We start from the raw sequence: 19,208 nt of genomic DNA, 5'->3' as shown, positions 1-19,208 counted from the left end.
ACCGACTCAGCACTTGTCCCCAGCTGGCCTTTGTGCAATGTGGAGATGGAAACCTCTAGGGATTGAATTATCTTCACATAGAGATTCTACAAATAAGGTTTCTCCAAAGTCACTGGGAAATTACATTTGAATACAGAGTGAGGGATTGAGACTGGACTGAGGCTAAAAATAAAATTAAGAGGAGATAAGATATTTCATAAAGCACAATGTAGTGTCCTTGAATGAAAGCAATTACAAGTCTTTTTGTGGCTGATATTTGTAACAGATTTAAACTGTGAATTAGAGAATAGAGTCAGATAGTTTGGAAATTTTTATGGGTGAGATTTCAAGAGAATGAGTTCCAAGTCCCCTTGTGCTTATGAAGCGTCAGTGAGCTGTCCATTTCCATTTACATCCTTTGTCCCTCCCGTTGGTTTCTTTGTAGGTACTGGGATTCTGGTCCCAGAGCCGATCCTGTGGAAGATTTCCGATACATCTGGGGAGGGTTTGCCTATCTGCAGGACATGATCGAACAGGGGATCACAAGGAGTCAGGCGCAGGTTGACGTTCCAGTTGGAATCTATCTCCAGCAGATGCCTTATCCCTGCTTTGTGGATGACTCGTGAGTCACGGGCTCCCAATCTCCCTCCCAGACACACTAATCAGGTTGCTGGGGTGGGATGGGAGTACTCCTCAGGCTTCAGTCTGTTTGGAAAGAAACCCAGAGAGTGGGGCCGGCTTGAAGAGAATAGAGCTCTAACTGAGGAGCTGGGTTCTCCTAGACTCCAGGCAGGGCCAGATGGTCAAATGAAGTGGCAGGGAGAAAGGAGTTGGTGTTGTGGGTGGAAAAGGGAAGGTGAAAATAAAAGCAAGGGAAGTGAGGTCGGGGAAGGGGACAAAGGCTTTTTAAATTTCCACTACGTAGTATGTTTGGTATGTGGAAGAGTTCTGGTCAGAGTGTTTCCCCAATGATTGCCAAATCAGCAAATTGGGACTCTGCATTGCAAGTAGGTCTGGTTCCTAGGAGCCTCAGAATAATGCAGCTCCTTCCTTAATTAACATTCCCATGCTGCATGCTTAATGAGAATGTAGAGGAATGTGTTGGATGAGCTGGAACCCTCCCTTCCTGCCCACCCCTATCCCCACCCCCAGGATTCTACATTTGTTGGCCAATAGCAAGCTAAGCAAGTAGCCTATTATTTACTGAAGGTGTATTTGGGGGATGATAGAGGGACAAAGAGGAAGAGGACACTAGGAGGCCTCATTTACCATGGTGGATGGGGGCAGAAATGCTTCCAGGACAGCAGCAGAGACCTACAATTAGCTTAGGATTCAACTCCTAGAAAAGAAAAAAGAAAAAAACTAGCAAGTTCACCATAGTGCACATTGTGTCTGTGGGGTTCAGAGAGGAGACAAACACACACAGCCTGAAAAAAGGAACAGTCAAATTGCTACCTGACAAGACAGTAAGATAAAGCCCAGTATGGGCACAGGAAATGCTCTCTCAGCACCCTAGTCCAATTGGTTCTCCTTCCTCAGCTCAACACAAGACTAAAGAGATAATGATGTCTGTTCTGTAGTCACTATGGTTTCGAATAATAGACGGAGATGGGATGTGGAGCCACGGGCAAAAGCGGGGTTCCACTTTTAGGATCAGAATGGGAGTGGCTGGCAGGGTAGTGGGGTACACCGTGAGGAGGCAGTAGGGATTCTGGCCATTTAGAGTGGGAGAGCCCTCTGGTGGCAGGTCCCCAAAGTGCAGGCTTCATGAATTTCTGGTTCTGTCCTTAGGGCCATCTTGAGAAAGAACCCTCCCATACTGGAATTGGGCCCTTCCTTTGACAACCAACAGTTTTCAACAGATAATAGTCTTAAGGGCTTTCCTAGCACATCAAGCGCAGGCAAAATATGTGTAAAGTTCACAATAAAATAATTCCAGAATATCAAATCTATCCTGCTTGCTAGAATGAATATCCATGGAATTATTCCACTGGTACATGGCTGGTGGAGTTAGTGGCTATTGGATTACTGATTGATTTATTGATGGGTCATTTGCCTTCTGAAAGTGTCACACTGGTGGTACTGGTTTTTTTGTGCCTCTTCCTGCTTAATTGGGGTTTGATCCTCTGGGATATATAGTGCTAAGCTGCCTGACCTGTTTGGGGGGCCCAGTTATGGATCTCACCACCAACACCAAGTCCCTTTGTTTGTGGTTCACCTTCTTGGACTTCAGTGTCAGCATGTATCTATTCCAGTCACAACTGCATCAACAGGTTTGTAGTTTTTTCCCACAAGAATTTACAAGGTCTGTACTGTGTAACATACATAGTACAATTTTATTTACACATATTACTTGTAGAGCATTCATCTGGGCTAACCAAAAAGCTACCATCTTGCTCTAAGGAAAAAGTAATTCTTTCGGGGCAAAGTGCAATGCAGTAAAAGATTCATGCCTTTTGAATGCCCAGTGGGGATTTTCTGCCTTTCCCTACATCTGGGCTTTGTTCTCAACACATTCATTTGACAAACATTTAGTCCACCTCTACCAGGTACAGGGCATTCTACTATTCTGCTTCTCTCCTCTTGCTTCAGTTTTATGATCATCCTGAACCGCTGTTTCCCTATCTTCATGGTGCTGGCCTGGATCTACTCTGTCTCCATGACTGTAAAGAGCATCGTCTTGGAGAAGGAGTTGCGACTGAAGGAGACCTTGAAAAATCAGGGTGTCTCCAATGCAGTGATTTGGTCTACCTGGTTCCTGGACAGCTTCTCTATCATGTCAATGAGCATCTTCCTTCTGACCACATTCATCATGGTAAGCCAGATGGAGAAGGTCCAGGAAATCTTGAATAGTTTTGTACTTCCCACCTTTCCTCCTATTAATGAACTCATGCCTACATCAGTCATCTGGCCAGCAAGGATAGCCTGGTATGTAGCTGCCCGCCCATTTTAGCCAAAGTGGCCATATGCAGCTGCCTGGTGATTTCAGCCAAGGTGGAAAATACTCAGATAAAATGTCCCCCCAAGGAACCTCTGTATCATACTGTGTTCCCTGCTCCCACTTTCTGCCCAGTGTGCTACAGTCTGCATAGACTATCTAACCCCATTCCATGGACTATCTGGAGAAGCTGCCGTTAGGAGAGCCCAGCACAGAGTGATTGTATGTGCAAAGGGTTCTATCTTTGCAGACACAGAAGAAATGAGTACAAAGAATGTTTTCCTGGGATTACTGCCCTAGCCAGCAGCTGGAGCTGGAATGTGAAGAGCCTTTTCAGTGTATTAGGAGAGAAGACCTGGACTGTTTAATTACCATCATGGTGACACCATTCATGGCTTGGTCAGAGGACATTCTGCTGCCTGAACAGTCTCCAAGACCACTCTGTTTCGAAGGATGGAATTTAGAGTCTGTCCTTTCTCCATGGTAGGAGTATTTATAGCTGCAGACAGCACACATAGGTCCATCCTCTGCAAGCTTGCAGCTCCCTCACAGGCCAGACTTGGAAATAAAACAGTATTTCATAATATATTCTTATCCTTCATTTGCAGTTCCTCCACAGCAGATGATCTTCTGTACTTGTTAGATGATAACCTCATAAATTTGGGTAGTTTTTTAAAATGTTTATTAGATGGGATTTGGTATAAACTTCAAGCTTGATGTTATCAAGCTTGTTCTGCCTCCCTAGCATTGTCATATTAAGCGCCCCTCTGCCAGTAGGCAACATGTATGCTGAACCATAGATTCTGGCTGTGTCCCATCCCGTGCTGGATCATACTGGTGTCAACCTGATCCAGGAATATTCCATCATATATCCTGTCCATCCAGCAGATATTCAGTTAAACCAAATCCTATCCCTTCTCTTTGCAGTAAAATGTACTAATTCTGAAGGGTTTTGTTTTCAGTGTTGCACTGAGATTCAGTGTGCTCTGTGACCTTAGTCAAACCCAGTGCTAGAGCCCTGTCAAAATTCTGATGTAGAGGTCATTCTGCTCAGGCAACCTCGCTTTAAATTGGTGGCTTTAAATGTGCAGAGTCCTGGAGCTCCACAAAGAGGAGGAGAGAAGCTAAGCTCCTTATCTTCCTCTAGTGGTCCCTTGTTCCTTCCCATCCTTCAGTCTGCTCCTTTTCCCATTTCCAAGGCATTTTGTGTCCTCAGAATTAAAGGAGTCAAAATGCATAAGCGTCAGACTTAGGCAAAATGGATAAACGTGTGTGTTTTCTTGCAATGTCTGAGAAGTGACATTGAGATCTGCCTTCCTAAGAATGGGCATTAAGACTTCAAAGCTTTTAGGACGTGAGGTGAAGAATGTTCACTAAGAGTTTCTTGCACAAAGAGGTTTCTCCTTGTGGGAACCAGAACATTGTTCCAGTGATGACGGAAACAGAGCTTTCCACACCAGAATAGGATTCCTTGGGATGACGCTCCCATCTTTGCCTTGTTCTTCCTTCCCACCTCAACTCTGCAGGAAAGAATCTGGAAGCTGGACAATGGGGCGGGTTCCACTGTTATTCAGGCTATTAGGAACAAAGAAGAACAGTGGTCATTAGAGGAAGCTAAGGCCTGTAAGTCTGTTGGGTCAGCCAAGTAGCTGTCCCCTCTGCCTTGTCAGTGAGAGACTACACAGGTCTGGAAGTTTCTAGGACTTTGCTTTGAGCTGGGGTAAGAAACTGATTTTATTCTTCTGAAAATACCAGCAACCATCTTAAAGTTCTTCCAGCCATAGCCACATGTTCAGCCATGGACTTGCTTTTCCTGAGTTGTGTGATTAAGGAAAAGGACTGCGCTTTCCAGGTGATGTGGGGAGCTCTTTGACACACAAAATCAGGAGCTCTGAGTCCTAATTTTGACTTTCATTTAGAGTTCCTCAGAGTTTTGTTCTAGTTAGGCATTGCCCTCTTCCACCCTCCTTTGCCATTTGTTTTATTCTATTTTTTAACTGTTCTGTTGTGCCTGGCAGGCACAAGTGTGTGAATGAGGGAGAATCGGTAGCAATAGCAGCGAAGTGGCGCATCTGTGTTCCACTCAACTTCCACACACTCACACATTGCTCATTGTCTCTCTTTCCTATGAGGAATCTGGTGCTTCAGGGCACCACTACCACTTGATCAGAACCCATTCAAGAGATGAACCTATTTGTGCCTTTATGCTCCCGAGAAAAGAACAAGACAATCTATATGTATTTGGAGTTATGTGCAAAGCGTAAAATTCCTCATAGGAGGTCTATAGTAAAGGAGAACTAAGAAAGCCTAATAAGCGTGAACATCTCAGTTTTTCCTATAATGTGGTTGGGCAACAGCTCACTTACTGAAAATTGCTGATTTGGTCCTGATTTCTACATAGCCATTAGTTAATGTTAAAGATACTGAGTATTTGCCCACGGGTTCTATGAAATGTATTTGGATGATATTGTTGGAGGAGGACGATTAATCCACTTCCAAGTGATGTGGATTAATTACTGATATTTTTACCAGTGTGAGTAGTAAATCTCAGAATACACATGATTGAGTCAGCAGGTTAGGCCCCAAGCAAAACATTACAGCTTGCTGGGGGCTCTCCTATCTCCCTTTCTTGTCCCTCATCTCCTCAGTGTATCTTGGAGCTCTTGATGTTCTAAGATCTTCCTCCCCTAGACTTCCTCCTCTAGACTTATTTCTCCCTTCCCATCAAAGATTTGCTTACTTAACACATAATAATTACTCATACTGATAGGCAGCCTGATGTGTTACCCTCCCAGGGAGAATGACACTCACAGGATTAAAGGAGTTCAACACACTGAGTCTCAAATGTGGAAATTTAGGCACCAGTCAAAGATGGTGGAGAGACCACTCTGGAGCAGAGGGCTTCTGAAGGCCCAGAATCGCTGCACAGAGGTTGCCCCCTGAGAGGGATGGTGCCGTGGACATGGGTGGAAATTACTGACTCAGATGGCCTCTTTGGTTTCAGCATGGAAGGATCCTACATTACAGCAATCCATTCATCCTCTTCCTGTTCCTGTTGGCCTTCTCCACTGCTACGATCATGCAGTGCTTCCTGCTCAGCACCTTCTTCTCCAGGGCCAGCCTGGCAGCAGCCTGTAGTGGTGTCATCTACTTCACCCTCTACCTGCCACACATTCTCTGCTTCGCCTGGCAGGACCGAATGACGGCTGATCTGAAGATGGCTGTGGTGAGGGACCTTGGGCTTACTCCTAATATATGATACATTTTCTTTGAGGGGTCTGTAGTGGTCCTGGAAAATGGGCCTGCCCTTTGAGGGGATCCGCTTTGCCTTTTGGCTCAAAGGGAAGTAAGGTTTAAAGACACAGGGGCAAAAGTTGGAGCAGTCTTCACCCTGAGCTACCTAACTGTCCCTCTTTACCAAACCCGCCTGATGAGTCTGCCCTGGGAAGCAATCAAAAACCAGTTCAACTCATTGGTCCCTTTATGTGTCCACAAGAGAAGAATGTGGACCATTTCACTCAGTTTTATTTTCAAATCATGTGAAAAGATCCAGAAGGGAGGGAGCTAGCCCCCTAACTGTTAGGCCCAGAAAGATGTTTCCATTCTTTAAAAACTTTCGTTTTTCTCCATAAAAACTTGAATCCGGGTAGCTTACAAGGGTCTTCATCATGGTATACCACTGTGCAGAAAGGGTACAGAAATGAGCCAGTTAAGAGCCAAGCCTTCTTGCCAGTAGAGGATTTTCTTGAAAGATAGACTTCTTAGTTCACAATTCCCAAACTAACGGTACTGCCTTTTTCTCTATCATTTTCAAATGGGCCATTTCCACCCTCTCATTAACCAGGCTCAAACAGTTTTCATGCTCTCTTGGGTGCACTGTTTTGTCTTTGAGAACTTCCCTCCATAGTTCTCTGTGCAGTGGAGTCAAGAAAGGACTACCACCTGCTTCTTATTGAGGAAAGATCCAAGGTGTAAGTTGTCCTAATCAAACTCAAACTTACCTGGCTGTAGAGCTGCCAGGGCATCTGCCTTTTACTTCTCATGTTAAACAAGAAATTAATTGCTGCTATTTATAGTATCCAATTTTCTAAAATCATAATGGGCTAGTAGCAATAAGTCCTTCTGACTCAGCCTGTGGGCAGAGCTGGGCTCTCTTGATATACTGAGTAGACATCAGTACTTTGAGGCCACCACTAGCTTCATGGGTGTATGGATCCACCAAGAAGCTATAGTTCTGGCAGCTGTGTGGACCAGGGCTGAGCTGATATTTTTACAGTGGTTTTTGTGAACCTACAGCTGGAGAATCTCTTCCTTCAATAGACAGACAATTTGAACCCTGCCCTGGGTCCTGCAAGCTACAGAGAGGCCTCTGAGCAGAGGAAATGAGAAGAGCCCATCCCTCTGTATGTGCTTGTGTGCTTTATGCCATGCAAGGGACCACCTGTGGGGATTTGGCTGTGGACCTTCCTCTTCAGCTTCCTTTTGGACACCACCTATTTAGTTGACTTGTTCTCTCTACAGAGAACCTAAGAAAATGATTGTCCCCAGTCTGGAGATGAGAAAAGGTGACATCAGTGTAATCTGAGGCTTTTCTGGCCTCACTGACAGACCTCAGGAAGTCATGGGACCATCCTTTGCCTGGCCCCTAGACTGCCCTAGGACACCGATGACTTTGTGGACCCTTCTAATGGGATTCACACAGAGAAGCTCAAGTTATTCCCATTGTTCTGTCAAGAACTGTGTGATGTTAAGAAAGAGGTAGGAAGAAGGGGGGAAAGGTAGGAAGGTGAACATGAGGACCTCTGGTCCTTTGGTGTGTTGTGCTTTTGTGGTATTTGTCTTTCCCATGACACAACTGTATTCCATTGAACAGGTGAGAGATGGCCCAGTGAGTATTGGGCAGGGGTCCCCAAGTCCTGAGAGGCATTTTCAGAATTTTCTTCCTGTGGAAAGACTGCCTTAACCCCTCCCTGGGGTATCCTTACACCTGGACACAACCTGGACACTCTTTTGGCCCTCCTTCCTAGCCTGAGGGCATCTGGCTGCTGTTGTGTTGAATAAAAGACCTCTGCTGATCTCCTGTGCCCTCTGCCTCACTGCAGAGCCTGCTGTCTCCTGTGGCATTTGGGTTTGGCACTGAGTACCTGGTACGCTTTGAGGAGCAAGGCCTGGGGCTGCAGTGGGGCAATATCGGGAATAGCCCCATGGAAGGGGATGAATTCAGCTTCCTGATGTCTATGAAGATGATGCTCCTTGATGCTGCTCTGTATGGACTGCTTGCCTGGTACCTCGACCAGGTTTTTCCAGGTAAGTGTCAACCTCTTGAGGGTAAAGGTACTGGTACTGGGTTCTTCAGATTCCCAGCCCTCTCCCATCTTTTCATCTGGTTTAAATCTCATCCTTCCTAAGTTCTTTCAATTTGGACTTTCATAGCCAGCATTTGAAACTTAAACGTAGGTCAAAAATCCATCAGTGAATGTTGGTGGCCCTACTTTAGCAATAGATCCAGAATCTGATCCCTTGTCACCACCTCTACCACTACCTTACCAGTCCAAGCCTCCTTCCATAGTCATCGCCTACCAGTCTGTTCTCCATGCTGTATTCAGAGATCCTTTCAGAATCTGGGTCAGATAGTGTCAGCCTTCTGTTCAGATCCCTCCAGTGGTTTTTCCTCTTGCCCAGAGTAAAATCCAGTGTCCCAGCCCTGGCCTAGAAAGTGCTTCATTATCAGCCTCTAACTGTTTGCCCCATTTCGTGTCCTTCCCTTCTACCTCATGTTCTCTGTTCCAGCCACATCCACCTCCTCACTGACTGTTCTTCAATACACTAAGTACATTTCCTCCTCAGGACCATTGCGCCTGCTGTTCTCACTGCGTGGAGCATGTTTCTACATCACCCTCCCTACATACCTGCAGGCTTGCTTCCTCACTTTTGTTCAGTCTTATGTTCAGATGTCACCTCATCACTGGAGTCTTTCCAGATTGAAAATATCTAAATATCTATCCCTATATAAATAACATTCCTTTAGTGCTCCTGAATATCCCGCTTTATTTTTGAGACATCACTATCTGCCGTGATGTATCTTTATGTGTTTGTTTCTTGACTCTCTACCCTTAGTAGAATATGGGCCGATGAGAGTGGGCCCACAGTCTGTTTTGTTCAGTGTTTCAGGCTCAGTGCCACAAATAGTGCCTGACTTTTGGTGGACATTGAATGAATACCTGATTAATCTGCAGCAAGGAAGAGCAACTCCTGAATCAAAACTGGGTGTTTGCACAGTTTTGTTTTGCTGTGTAGAAATCAGATTTTCCTTCAAATCAGCATTTCCCGGTAGCTAGAGAAGTCCAGCCTCCATTTGAGTGGGTTCCAAGTCAACCAACTGCCACCTAATGCTGTGGCAGCCATGACCAGGCTTTCAGTGCTCTGGCCAAGAGCAGGCAGGGTGAGTGAGGCTGGGCCCAGTCCCTGGGGAGGGATGAACTCACATCGTCTTGGGGCAGCCATTGTTGGCAGAAATACATAGGCAGCAACCCTGGAATAGGAGAAGGATTGCTAGGCTAAGCCAGAAGGCCTGGGTTTGGATCCTAGCCATGTGACTATCTTAGTTTCCTAAGGCTGCCATAACAAAACATCACAAACTGGGTAGCTTAAAACAATTTTTTTTCTTTTTTTTCTTTTTGTCTCACAGTTCTGGAGACTAGAAGTAGAAAATCACGGTGTTGGCAGGGCCATGCTCCCCCTGAAATCTGCAGGGGAAGGAGCCTCCCCTGCCTCTTCCCCCTTCTGGTGGTTTTTCAACAATCTCTGTCTTCACGTGGCGTTCTCCCTCTGTGTGTCTGTCTTCACAGGGCCATCTTCTTACAAGGATACCAGTCATATTGGATTAGGGTTCTATCTAGTCCAATGTGACTTAATCTCAACTAAGCACATTAGCAGTAACTATTTCCAAACAGGGCCAGAGGTTAAGACTCTGGGGTCTTTTTTTTTCTGATACCAAATGTGTCATTTTTTCCCAGCATCAGCTATTTCTCTAATGCAACCAGGTGTCCAACAATACAATTCAATTCTAATAGTAACTACCCAGAATTAGCACAGACCCCACAAACAGATTCAGTCCTACAAGATTGTTCCCACTTCAGATACCAGCAGCAAATACAGTGCCCAAGCTACCATACTTTTGTCCAACTGAACACAAATTCAGGTGTTCTCACAACCACCTCCCCAGTTCAATAATTCACTAGAACAACTCACAGAATTCAGGAAAGTTGTTTATTTACAATTACAGCTTTATAATAAAGAATACAACTCAGGAACAGCCAAACAGGAGAGGTGCTTAAGTGGAGGTACGGGAGGGGTGGTGCATGGAGCCTCCATACCCTCTCCAGGTGCACTACCTTGAGAGCACCTTGATGTGCTCACCAACCCGGAAGCTCCCTGAATCTCCTTCAAAAGTTTCTATAACTCCATCTCCAGCCCCCTTCTCTACCAGGATGGAGGGTAAGGCTGAAAGTTTCTATCCTCTTTTCCCAGGCCTGGTCTTTCTGGCGACCAGCCCCCATCCTGAAGCTATCTAGGGCCCCTACCCTGAGTCACCTCATTAGCATAAACACAGATATGGTTGAGAAAGGGGCTTGTTATGAACAACAAAAGACATTCCTATGACTCAGGAAATTCTAAGGGGTTTACAAGCTCTGTGCTGGGAACTGGGGACAAAACCAACTATTTTGTATTCTACCATGGACCTCAACGTATCTTTGGGGATTGGGAGGGGGTGCAATTCAACCCATAATGGTGACTTTGAGAAATACACTTGACCTGCTTTGCCTCAGCTTTTCTATCTCACTGGGCCACTAGGAGATATAATCATTGAAAATTAGTTGGATTGAAAATGAAATTTGTCCATAATCCAAGGGCTTTATTTTAGCGGAGCTGAAACTTTAATTTGTCCAACAACTATTTACTGAGCAGCACCTATATGTTTGGCTTAACACTAGCATTTGGGCAAAGAGGGGTGGAAAAGACAAACCCAGACCTACGCTTGAAGGGCTGACGTTCTAGTGGTCATGGAACATGGGATAATATTAAATAAACAAAGTATTCTTACAAAATTAACATTTTAAAGGGAGCAAAGCCTGCTAAGAGAAGTGGAGAATTTGGGAGTCTTTTCCTTGAAATCCAGATGGATCCAATGGCATAGGATAGTTTAGATCAGTGGTATTAGAACCAGATTACCCATATTGGAATTCCTATACCTCTGTTTAATTATCTGTGACCTTGGGCAGAAGAATCAAACTCAGTGTGCCTCAGTTTCCTTATTCACAAGAATACCATTGCCTATCTCCTAGGATTGTTTCCAGGATTAAATTACTTAATGCAGGGGCACCTGGATGGCTCAGTCAGTTAACCTGATTTTGGTTCAGGTCATGACCTCAGGGTTTGTGACTTTGAGCCCCACATCAGGCTTTGAATTGACAGCGCAGAACTTGCTTAAGATTCTCTCTCTCCCTCTCTCTCTCTGCCCCCATCCGCTCTCTATCTCAAAATAAATAAATAAACTTAAAAAAATATATTTAATGCATGAAAAGTGCTTACAATAATGCCTGACATGGAAAGAGCATCCAATAAATGTTAGTGACTATCATCATTACTATCATCTGGTGATTGTTGAGAAAGGGCATGATTAAATTCTTTAATAAAATGTTTTCTTGGAAAACTAATGTCAACCAAGATCATCAGTCTTAGTGTTGCTGGGTCCACCCAAAAAAGTGACCTTTTGAATTCAAACATGTTGGAAGGAGTAATCTTTGTGGGAGCCCCTGGGTAGCTGTGTAATGCTTATGAACTATAAATATCTATAGTTCTACTTTGAGATTCAGAGAAATAAATTCCAGATTTTATAGAACTGTGGTAATGCAGGACTCCTTTGGCTTTTTCCCTGTCATTTCAAATGATTTACCTGTCATTTTTAGGGAACTATGGAACCCCACTTCCTTGGTACTTCCTTCTGCAAGAGTCCTATTGGCTTGGTGGTGAAGGTGAGTTGTTTAAAATTTTTAATAAAAATCTTAATGTTTGAAACTAACTCCTTTGGCTATGTCATGGATACACATAGGCTATAGAGGTGGCTCCTTCTGTCAAGTGTGTGATTCCTGATTAGTTAGCTACCTTCTGAGGGCTCTGCCACTGTGGTGCAGCATCATAGCCTCTAGGAACCCACCTTTGGGAGTTGCTGGGCCAGGGTGAATGGCTGAGCATTGCTAAACCCTTGTGTCCTATACAGCTTGTGCCCAGCGGATTAAATTGCCTAGTAAAAAAAGGCCAAACCACTTTAGGGTGCAAATGACTTTTGCAACTCCTCAATTTAAAGCAGGGAGATCCATAGAATCATGAAGAAACCTTTGTACTGGTTATCTTTTGCCTCCCCTCCTGCTTTTTTATTCCTTTCCAAAATATAAATTAATGCATTCTCCCAAGGTAAAGGTACATCCAGAGGTTGGGGTGAAGCTATGATCTTTAAGACAAACACTCCCAGACTCTTCTCTAATACTCATCTTACTTATGGTTGGGGAAGAGGGGTAAGGGAGTATTTGCCCAGAATGCATCTTAGCTAAAATGTACCTCTCCTACTAAACAGGACAGGAAGCCCAGGGAGAGTTCTAGAAGTTCCATAGACTCTTTTGTGAGGTATGAGAAGGCAAGAAATTCCTGCCATGATTACTGGGGACTTCCTTGGAGCTGGTAGTTTCTGGAAGCAAAAGAAATACTTTCCAATCTGTTCCTCACCTACCTGCACTTTATTTTATATTATTGGGTCTAGGCCAGGATTTATTCTTTAAGCACTAGGATAGATGTTTGTTTTCTGTAGGTGATTAGCCTGGGGCCTTTAAAAAAGGCTTGGGTGGTTTATTTTGTTTTGTTTTGTTTTTATGGTTCAAACAAATAGCACTTCAACGCTCAGTATTTTTCTGTTATGTTGGTTTGTCTATCTTGTCTATAACTTTTAAATTTCAACCATAATAAAGTTATCCATTGTAAATGGGGTTTTTCAACACAGGAGCATATTCCTGAACATTTCTAATTTCAGTGAATATCAAAACTTGTGGGCATTTTTTCCCTCTACAATTTCAGCAGATAATCTGTCTCTCAAAAAAAAAAATTCTTAAGACAAATGTGCTCTTTCAAAAATGAATCACATGTATTTTTGCTAACAGCAGCCAAATATTTTTCACCTGCCTCACAGGCTAGACTGAAATAGATTCCTAACTGTCTCTAAAATCAGAAAAGAGCTGAGTTTTCCCACCTAATCCCCTCCTCTCACAGACAAAGAAATTGAGCTCGAGAGGACCAGTGTCTTGTCTAAGTCACTTTTGTCACTTGGGACAAAATCTGGAACTGGGACACACATTTCCTGGCAAGGAACTCACCCGCTGACTAAACTATGTAGAAGATCTCTCCCTGCTATGTTGTTGCATGTTAGTGCAGTAGGATAGCTAGTAAAGTGATCAAAGGAATTGTGGGTAGTCGATTTGAAAATCCCCCAGGAAGCAGAAATAGGAAGTGCCAAAGGTGGCAGGTCCCTGACCACCAGGCCCATTACTTGCTCCTCCACCCACAGCTGCAGATCGAAGAGGGCGACCAGGAATGACAGAGGCCCTGGTTGGCTGCTGCATTAAAAAAAACTCGCCCTGCCCACATCTGTGCTCCTGAGACCAGAGCCTTTAGATTCTTGGCGACAGTGGTTTCCTCCTGCCCCTGCTTACCTCTCTGGCTGGCTTGCTCTTCAGCTTGCTTCTCTTCCCCTTCCAGGATGTCCTGATGTCCTTTTAAATCAAATGCCAAATTTACAAAAAAAAAAAAAAAAAAAAAAAGAAAGCCTCTGTGTGTGTTTACACCACCTTCACAGTTTGTTATTGTTGTTTTTAATGTTTATTCATTTTTGAGAGACAGACAGTGCAAGCAGGGGAGGGGCAGAGAGAGAAGGAGACACAGAATCTGAAGCAGGCTCTAGCCTCTGAGCTGTCAGCACAGAGTCTGACATGGGACTCGAACCCACGAGCCACAAGATCATGACCTGAACCAAAGTCGGACGCTTAACCAACTGAGCCACCCAAGTGCCCCAACGATTTGTATAAGCCTATACCTCAACCAGTCCTAACTCTGGTGTTAGTTCCAAAAGACTTGAATGCCCATAAAAATGCTTAGGTAAATTATTTTTCAAACTGTAATTTAAGCTGGCTACCCATCATATCACCTTGAATCGTCTTCTCTCAAGATTCATCATGACTTTAACATGTTTTTGATTGGAGCAGGAACTACTGTTGGTGAGGTAAAGAAAATTACCCCATTGCAAACTTGGTCCTGGTTTTGTGAATTTTTCTTAATTACAATTTCTGACATTGTGGGCCCCTGCTGGCATGTTAAGAGGATGAAGTGAAACACCTGTTACAAAATACACTCTGAGCTCAGCAAAGATTGACAGGCCAGCCAGCCAGCAATACCAGCCATTTTGAGAACTTTATAGGCCCACAGGCCCCTGGGAATGCTGACTTGGCCTTCTGAGGGAACTGTTTTCCAGTTATGGTAGGAAACTCTGCAACTACTTCCTTCTCCCCTCCTTTTCCTGCCTTTACTGATTGTTAGCTCTCACCAGGAATAACAGTGGCTTCTGGTTGGTGCAGGCTGTTCAACCAGAGAAGAAAGGGCCCTGGAAAAGACGGAACCCATAACAGAGGAAATGGAGGATCCGGAACACCCAGAAGGGACCCATGGTAAAAACCTCCATTAGGGGCAGAGAACAGAAGCAAGGGAAAGGCTCAGACTACTGTAAAAAGCTAGAGCAAAACCCTTCATGCCTGGCGTGAAGTAAAACCCAGGATACTGACTCTGTGGTGACAAGGGTTAAAACCTGATAGCTCCTCAAGGGCCAAGCTGCACGTGTGTGGGATGAATGGTCCAGCCAGACATTAACGCATATTTCCTAGAGAAAGCAAATCCCAAGTATGTGGTGTGTTTGTGCCCTTGTTAGGCAATTCCCAAGTGAGTTGCACAAATGTGCTGACTTCCGAGGATTTAGCAAGAACAATAACTTGGGTCACTGGGACTTAAAGCGGATATGAGCTATAAGGAAAGACAAAAATAAATGCTTCTGTGCACAGGAGGAAGGAGTCTAGTGGAGCTGACTACACTTCATTCGTAGTTTACAAATCTAGAGGTCCATTCATTCAAACCATCAAAAGCCTTTCCTGACCGTGGAAGTTACCTAACAATTCCTGAGCTGATGAATTAGGTTTGCAACTATTCCCTGGCTTTGCCTTCTTTACCTTCTCTCTTCAACCAGTTCTGTACTTCTCCCCATGTTCTCCATTCCCTAAGCATGTACACTTCTCTGTTATGCTAAAATGCTCTTGCCATCCTCACCTTGGGGTCAGAGAAGCAACATGGCCTCTGGACTTTGCCTGCCACCGTGTGAGAAGGTCTGGCCTCTGGCCCTCTGGCCTACCCCAGGTGCTATTTCACAAAGCTGAAGTCAATGATGCACGGCTCATCAGAGAGCTGGTCTGCAGTCAATAGTGCCTCTGGGAAGGCCCTCCTCCCAGAGTGGAATTCTAAGGCCAAAATTGGGGGGCTGGGGCCTGGTCCACCTTATTTTTAGGAGACACCAGGAGGCACACATAGGAAAAGCATTGGGATGTTGTTTTGTAGGGGAGTCAATGCTCAGAACTACGATGTTAACAAATTAGGGGGTGCTATATAGGGTGAACTAAAGCAGAGAGTGACTGGAGGTTGGGAGAAGTGGACACCACATTAATGAGGGTCTGCACCGGGAGGGTGTCAGAGTGGATGAGTGGAGGGGCAGAGTTGGAGGGGTGGTGATGAAGAAGAGTGGACTATACCCTGGGGCACCTGGTTGGCTCAGGTGGTTAAGCATCTGACTTTGGCTCAGGTCATGATCTCACAGTTTGTGAGTTCAGGCTCTGCATCAGGCTCTGTGCTGACATCTCACAGCCTGGAGCCTGCTTCAGATTCTGTGTCTCCCTCTGTGTCTGCCCCTCCCCAGCTCACACTCTCTGTCAAAAATAAACATTAAAAAAAAAAAAGAGTGGAGTTTACCCAGTAACTGAGGATCTATGAAGTATGAGGAGCAAAAAAGCTGCTCTATACAAAGTTAATGCAAAGGCCTGAGCCAAGATGACTAGGAGAGGGGCATTACAGGACCAGACATGGGAGAGTCTGAAGGAAAGTTATGTTTTGGGAGGAAGATAAGGAGCCTGAGCTGCTACCAGAAGCCCATGAGGAAATGTCCCTACAGACTTGGAAATGGCAGCCTGGCCTGAAGATTGAGCTTAGGGACTAACTCTCCAAATAGACAGTGCGCTCTGGGTTCGAATCTCAGCTTTGCTGTTCATGAACTATGTGACCTTGATTGGATATTTGATGTCTCTGTGTCTTAGGTTTCCTCATCTATAAAAATGGGCATAATAACATCTACGCCCACAGAGCTGTTACAAGGGTAAAATGAGGTAATACATATAAAGTATTTGAAACAATGCCTGGCACATAGTAACTGCTCAATAAATGTTAGGTACTATTATTACCATTGTTATTCTCTAGTAATCCGTACAAAGGCTATAACTAAGGCCATGGGGGAAAAAGACAGTGGCCTGAAGAAAGAACCTTGGGGAATGAATACATTAAGGCATTACACTAATATCATGTTCATTTTTTTCCTCCAAGACTCCTTCTTTGAACGAGAGCTTCCAGGCTTGGTTCCTGGGGTATGTGTGAAAAATCTGGTAAAGATTTTTGAGCCCTACAGCAGGCCAGCCGTGGACCGTCTTAACATTACCTTCTATGAGAACCAGATCACTGCATTGCTTGGTCACAATGGAGCAGGGAAAACCACCACCTTGTAAGTTTTATGGGCAAAGAGCCTGGATTGCCATTCTATCCTGTCATTTCTGGCTCTCTTCTGCCTCATTAGCTACAGTTTACTCTTTCCCATTGTGTATTAGTGACAAAAATATACTACGTATTTGTGTCCCAAGTGCGTATAAAGCACACTGCAATATTGAAAGCTCACTCACATACGTTGTTTTATTTGATCCTCACAAGAAGTGGGAGAGGGAGGTAAAGTAAGTTTATTGCCCCTTATGTGTGCTGGGGAAGTGGACATCCAGAGAGTCAAAGTGACTTTCTAGGGTCACCAACTTGCAATGCTTCAGTGAGAGCAAGAGCTAGATCTTGTCAGTTGTCTCATCTATGACACTGTAAGCCTGTCCTCCCACCCCCAACCTCTCCCGTGTCACTACCATCAATGATGGTGATAAAACTATGACCATCACCACCACATACCCCTGGTCTACAGAGAGTACTACTTATTTTCAAAGAGGATTCCTTTAGCTCTTCCCGTAAGCGGCCTGAGGTGATCTCTGAAAATGGTTCGCTATTCACTTGACCTGGAAAACCCCACAAAATCATGCAAATCAAGAGGTTCAAATCTTCATGTTCACTTTAAGAACACAGGTGAAACTGCCCAGGCCATCAAGGGTATGCATATCTGAAAAGCCACCAAGTATCTGAAAATGTCACTTCACAGAAGCAATGTGTGCCGTTCTGACGCTACAATGGTGGAGTTGGTAGGTGTGCTAAACAGTGGGGCAGGACACAGGGTCCGTGGCCCAAAAAGAAGTGCTGAATTTTTACTGCACATGCTTAAAAATGCAGAGAGTAATGCTGAACTTAAGGGTTTAGATGTAGATTCTCTGGTCATTGAGCACATCCAGGTGAACAAAGCCCCCCAAGATACAGCATAGAACTTACAGGGCTCGTGGATGAACTCTCCCTGACACATTGAGATGATCCTCACTGAAAAAGAGCAGTGTTCCTAAACCTTAAGAGGAAGTTCACAGAAGAAAAAGATACCATAGAAGAAACTGAAGAAACAAAAACTTATGGCCCAGGAGTAAACTCTACATAAAATAAACACAAATAAAAGTAAAAACAGAGAAACAAAAAACAAAAACAAAACAAAGAGGATTCCTTTTCCTACCTGTAAGGGTTGGTGGTAGTTCTGGAGAAAATAAAAAGGGTGTAGTCTCTAGAGGGGCCTGTGGGGTAACCAGCTGGCAATTGAAGGTAAAGTTCAGGAAGATGCAAGCTCTGCATAGAAAAGTCAAGAAGTTCCCTTCACTTTTCTAAGGGACCAGAGCACCATCTGCTGAGAAGGAGACCATGGCTAGCTAAGGTTTCCCAAGGAGCGTCAGAGGCGGCCCTCGCAGGGGGCAGGGAAGCCATGTGACACACAGTCTTCAAGTCCTTTGACCTCTTACAGAGCCCCAGGAAGGAACAATGTAGTGTACACCCTACATTGGAATGTTCTCTGAGGGCGGTTCAGGGTGAATGGAATGTGGGGCTGATGCCATTATATTTGGTTCTGTTTCCCTCTAGTGGTTGATCAACAGAGATTTCAGCTTGTAAGTACAGGTCCAGATAACCTGAGATTGTATCTGAACTCAGGGACAGAGCTGGACCAGGCAGCCCTAAATCCAACTGATTTTTCTCCTTGTTAACTAATACGGGCAGAGAGCCCAGAGCGCCATCCAGGACCCCAAGGGTTCTCAAAGGCAAACACATGACTGCATCAATTACTGAAATGCAACTTCCCCTGGGGGTTGAAACACAATGTTTAATAAAAATAGTAATAATACTTTCGAGTTTTGCTTTACGCTGGCATAGTTCTAAGTGTTTACAAGTATTAGCTCATTTAATCTTCATAACAAACCCATGAGGCAGGCATCATTATTTCTCATTTTACCAAAAAAGGGCCAATGTTGATATTGGGCTTCTTGTTTTGTATCCAGAAATAGTATTGTTGGTGGTAATTCCCCTGTCTTCCTTCAATCATTCAATCAGCAAATACATATTGAATGCCTGGGCTCTCATTAAGACCCTGCCCTATGCTTTTGTGATAATAATATGAGGCACAGCATCGATCACACACTGCACACTTTAATTGAGCCTCCACATCACCAGGAGCGGTGATGGCTGAGCTGGGGAGGGATCTTTAGCTGTAAGTGAAGGTTCTGCAGCTGGGAACGCCAGGAACCTATCAGTGCCTGCCTGGGGCACTAGGAAATAAGTAGAAGCAAAGATGACAGATGTGGTCATCCGCAGTAGGGCTGGATATACACACTGGTTCTAAAGCCTGTATGGGAAACTGTTGGTCCCCACAGCTAATAATGGTTTGGGTTCAATTGAGAGCCAGTGCAGGAATCAGTGTGAGAGTCATCAC

The 19,208-nt window shown here is 44.5% G+C and overlaps 1 protein-coding gene and 1 long non-coding RNA gene across 4 annotated transcripts in view; one reads left to right on the top strand and one right to left on the bottom strand.

Annotated features, from left to right (window-relative positions):
- ABCA4 (ATP binding cassette subfamily A member 4) overlaps positions 1 to 19,208 on the top strand; it is a 132,736-nt gene that overhangs the window by 57,195 nt on the left and 56,333 nt on the right. For 2 of the 3 annotated variants that reach the window (XM_086717597.1, XM_086717599.1), the window contains 7 exons: positions 425 to 601; positions 2,572 to 2,794; positions 5,922 to 6,143; positions 8,020 to 8,224; positions 11,887 to 11,952; positions 14,596 to 14,685; positions 16,652 to 16,826. In XM_086717597.1, coding sequence (XP_086573723.1) covers positions 425 to 601; positions 2,572 to 2,794; positions 5,922 to 6,143; positions 8,020 to 8,224; positions 11,887 to 11,952; positions 14,596 to 14,685; positions 16,652 to 16,826 — 1,158 coding nt within the window. The remainder of the gene's footprint in view (positions 1 to 424; positions 602 to 2,571; positions 2,795 to 5,921; positions 6,144 to 8,019; positions 8,225 to 11,886; positions 11,953 to 14,595; positions 14,686 to 16,651; positions 16,827 to 19,208) is intronic. The other variant, XM_086717598.1, reaches the window with a different exon arrangement.
- LOC147578179 (uncharacterized) lies at positions 215 to 18,206 on the bottom strand. The gene is made up of 4 exons (XR_015254884.1): positions 17,967 to 18,206; positions 13,678 to 13,737; positions 1,249 to 1,318; positions 215 to 494 (listed from the first exon to the last, which is right to left on the bottom strand). It is a non-coding gene; the product is annotated as an uncharacterized LOC147578179 (long non-coding RNA).

Source organism: Puma concolor, chromosome C1, assembly GCF_028749965.1.
Source record: "Puma concolor isolate L17-30 chromosome C1, mPumCon1.1.hap2, whole genome shotgun sequence".
Lineage (NCBI taxonomy): Eukaryota > Metazoa > Chordata > Mammalia > Carnivora > Felidae > Puma > Puma concolor.
The sequence above is the reverse complement of the archived record's forward strand: the minus strand, read 5'-3'. Positions and strand labels throughout refer to the sequence as shown.